This window comes from Empidonax traillii, unplaced genomic scaffold, assembly GCF_003031625.1.
Source record: "Empidonax traillii isolate 1590-97213 ecotype Southwest subspecies unplaced genomic scaffold, ASM303162v1 scaffold235:size1242204, whole genome shotgun sequence".
Lineage (NCBI taxonomy): Eukaryota > Metazoa > Chordata > Aves > Passeriformes > Tyrannidae > Empidonax > Empidonax traillii.
In genome coordinates, this window is record NW_020955428.1 from 149,208 (window position 1) to 152,484 (window position 3,277).

At 39.4% G+C, this 3,277-nt stretch overlaps 1 protein-coding gene across 2 annotated transcripts in view; it reads left to right on the forward strand.

Moving 5' to 3' along the window:
* WTAP (WT1 associated protein) overlaps positions 1-3,277 on the forward strand; it is a 28,808-nt gene that overhangs the window by 3,570 nt on the left and 21,961 nt on the right. Inside the window, exons 2-3 of one of the 2 annotated variants that reach the window (XM_027888192.1) lie at positions 2,044-2,081; positions 2,165-2,220. The exons of the other annotated variant lie outside the window; for it this stretch is intronic. Coding sequence (XP_027743993.1) covers positions 2,052-2,081; positions 2,165-2,220 — 86 coding nt within the window. The 5' untranslated portion in view covers positions 2,044-2,051. The remainder of the gene's footprint in view (positions 1-2,043; positions 2,082-2,164; positions 2,221-3,277) is intronic. 2 annotated transcript variants of the gene reach the window in all.

A 3,277-nucleotide genomic window follows, 5' to 3' on the forward strand; every position in this document is an offset into this window, starting at 1 on the left:
GGCACAGAGGGTAGAGTAGCCTGGTCTGGTGCTGTTGTGGAGAGCAGAGTGCTGGAATTTTGTGTGAGGTCTGGAAGTGTGAGGTAGACTACCTGTAGATGGAGCATCCATCTGATTTCTTGCAGTCCTGACTGTGACAGCAATCAAATGGTTATAATTATTGTATGCTGCAGCAGGGTTCACAAGCCAGGTCTTTGGGGAAACTCACCTTTTTTGGTATTTATGTGTTTCTGGTACTTTTTTGAGGAACACACATAATGACCTGACATAATCTGTGCCCAATTTAAGCAGTGTTGGCTCTAGTTGTGTGGAACAGCTGAAAAACACATTTCTCTCTGTCAACACTTGCCAAGATCTTCAATACTTCTTCTAAACTATGAAGGAGTTAAAGATTCTAAATAACTTTAGGAAAATTATGGTGGGAGTGGTAGGCAATCTAAATACAGGGGTCACAAGTGTTCCCTCTGTGATCTCGAGTTACTCTGTATGAGCTGGGCACTGGCAATTTGTAGCAATAGCCTCTTAGGCTTTTATTTGATACTTAAGGTATGTTTTTGGTAAAACAGTCTCAAATAAGGAGTTGTATCCAGAACTTCAAGCAAAATGCTTGAGTAACTTCTTGTGTGTGGAAGGAAAGGGGGCTGGAGTGGGGGAAGCTACTTAGTGCAGGGGAGCACTTAAGTGCCTGTGTGTTACTAAGCCTAGCAACAGGAAGTTGTCATTCATAAGTGAGATGCTTCTACTGAGTGTTTTCTTTAGGTGAGTTCTAATGTCAGTATTTATTACAGGAAGGGAGTGTGTGTGGTGGTTGTTTTGTTTGTTGTTAAGCAGGGCCTTGTTTGGTACGGTGCTCTGTAGTTGTCAAGGGTTAATGTAGGTTCAGTAGGTTCAAGAGGCTTTACTTCACTGGCATGTATTTTCTTGTCTTACCAACAATTTTAGGATTTGTCCTAGGATTTGGAGAAGTTAAGTTAGTTCATTGGGTGTCATTGTAAAAATTCTGAGGTAATCTGTAAGAATCCTTGAGAAAATTAAATATTTACTACTAAAGAGCGTTGTTTCTCTGGAGTTAAGTGTTCACAACCAAGGAGCTGACATGTCCTTTCTCTGGTATATGTGCATTGTAGCAGCTTTACAAGCCAGTTGACTCTTAGCATTATATGCAACTTTTCTGTTGTAAAGCATATTGCAAAGACACATGCCTCTAGCAAACCTTGCATTTATTGTTACTTTTATGCTTGTAAGATTTGCAAACTCGGTATTTTTTATATAATCAGTTGTAGAAAATACTATGTATAGTATTATCCTTTTGAGATAAGGAAATATGTCCTGTAACTTGGGGCAGTGTGAATATTTAACCTAGAATAATGCAGTCCCATAGTGCTACATATGCAAAGAAGGAATTGAATTTGATGGTGTATCCAAGCCATTTACTTTGTCTTACTTTTCCTGAAAATATTCATGTGGGTTTTAAAATAACAATACTTCCTGTTTATTAGAATCTTAAAAGTAAGAAAATAAGTTCTTGAAAGAACATGTTGCTTTGCTGTAACTCAAACAGTAGTGGTAATGCTCACAAATAATTTTGGTGGTGGTTTTTTCTTTTTTTTTTGAAAGAGGTTCTGAAGTAGTAGTATACATTGCTTCCCTCGGACCCTGATTATCCTTTACTTTGTAAAATATGTTAAATAGGTGTAGACACATACGAAATGTCTGTTTGATACAAAGTTGCATGATTTTGCTTAGTTAAATAGGAAGACTTGATTACTGATTGGCAGTTAACACATAAATAGAAGTTTTTGGTTAACTTTTAGAGAAAACAGGTCTGACTTTATATCTAGATTACAGCATCAGACTTGTGTTATTTGTACCCCATCTCTGTGGAACACTGTGTGGCTTTGTGTGGAATGAATATTTCAGTAGTCTAATAGTGCAAATTAAAAAAAACAAAGTACAAGCTTCTCACTTGTTCAGTATTTCTTGTACACTAGAAACTACACTAAATAAAACTCCTTTTTTTTTTTTTTTTTCCTTTCCCTTCAGAATTCACAATGACGAATGAAGAACCTCTCCCAAAGAAGGTATGTTTAAAATTACTTGTGACTTCACCCTCCCAGGTAATCATGACAGCTTGATAAGTTGTGCTTTTCTTTTTGCTTCACAGGTTCGCCTTAGTGAAGCAGATTTTAAGGTTTTACCTAGAGATGAGCTTATCCTAAGGTAAAGTAAAAAGTGTTGTTTTTGTCTTAACATTTTAGTGAACTTCTAGTGGAAGATGTGTGAATTTACTCTTCTGGGTTTTTTTAGCGTCCTTGTTTTGAAAAACTATTTTATCTGTTTCATGATACAACTCTTCTGTAAAGTTGTCATCTCAAATAATTTTATTTGTAATTTGGGAGGGAACCCTTTTTCCAAAGAGGCAGAATTCCCGAATAATATTTAATACATTAATAGAGTGGTTTTTCCTTCACTTGTAAGCAGTCGTATCTTCTGTTGTTACATTCCTTGCTAGATAGGAAGTCCTGAAACAATCCCTCAGCCTTAGCCATATTGTTCACCACCATTGGTCTACCCTGGCCTCCAATCGGGAGGCCTGGAGACACACCATCTATAACGCTGCTGCTGCTTTTGAGAACACACGCAGGATCACTCTCGAGGAGAAAAGACAACGCCGAAAGAATCGCATCTTGTCACGCGTCTTGACACCTGGGGAGTCATTCTGCTGTACCTTCTGCAACCGGACTTGTCTATCTCGCATTGGCCTTTTTAGCCATCAGCGTGCTTGTAGCAAGCGTGGGTAGAGCCCCTCTCAAATCTTCGTTCGTGAAGCCTAGCCATGATGAGATAGGAAGTTATTTTCAACATCAGAAAAATATCAGCTTCTTACTCCTACAATATGTTTTAGGAGTCCATGCAGTCATCTTCTCAGCATGTTCAGATATTAGCAGTAAAGTGTTAAAATTAATTAAAATTAAGTTAAAGTTAAGAACTTGCATAAGGAAGAGCCTAGCCATCTTTTGCACCTTTTAGAAAGTAAAGGGTCACCATGGAAACAGTAATAGGCAATACTGTTGCACAGACCACCTGCTTGGGAGCCCCCGGTGGTCTAGGGGAAAAGACACTGCACTGTCACTGCAGAGACCCGGGTTCGATTCCCGGTCGGGGCCCCTCCCCGGGCAGATGGAGCTCGTTAGCCCTGTAAGGCAATCCATCTACGTCCTGAGGACCTCGCTGCCACCGTCCAAGCGTGCTTGGCCCCGGCAGATGAACCTCAGGA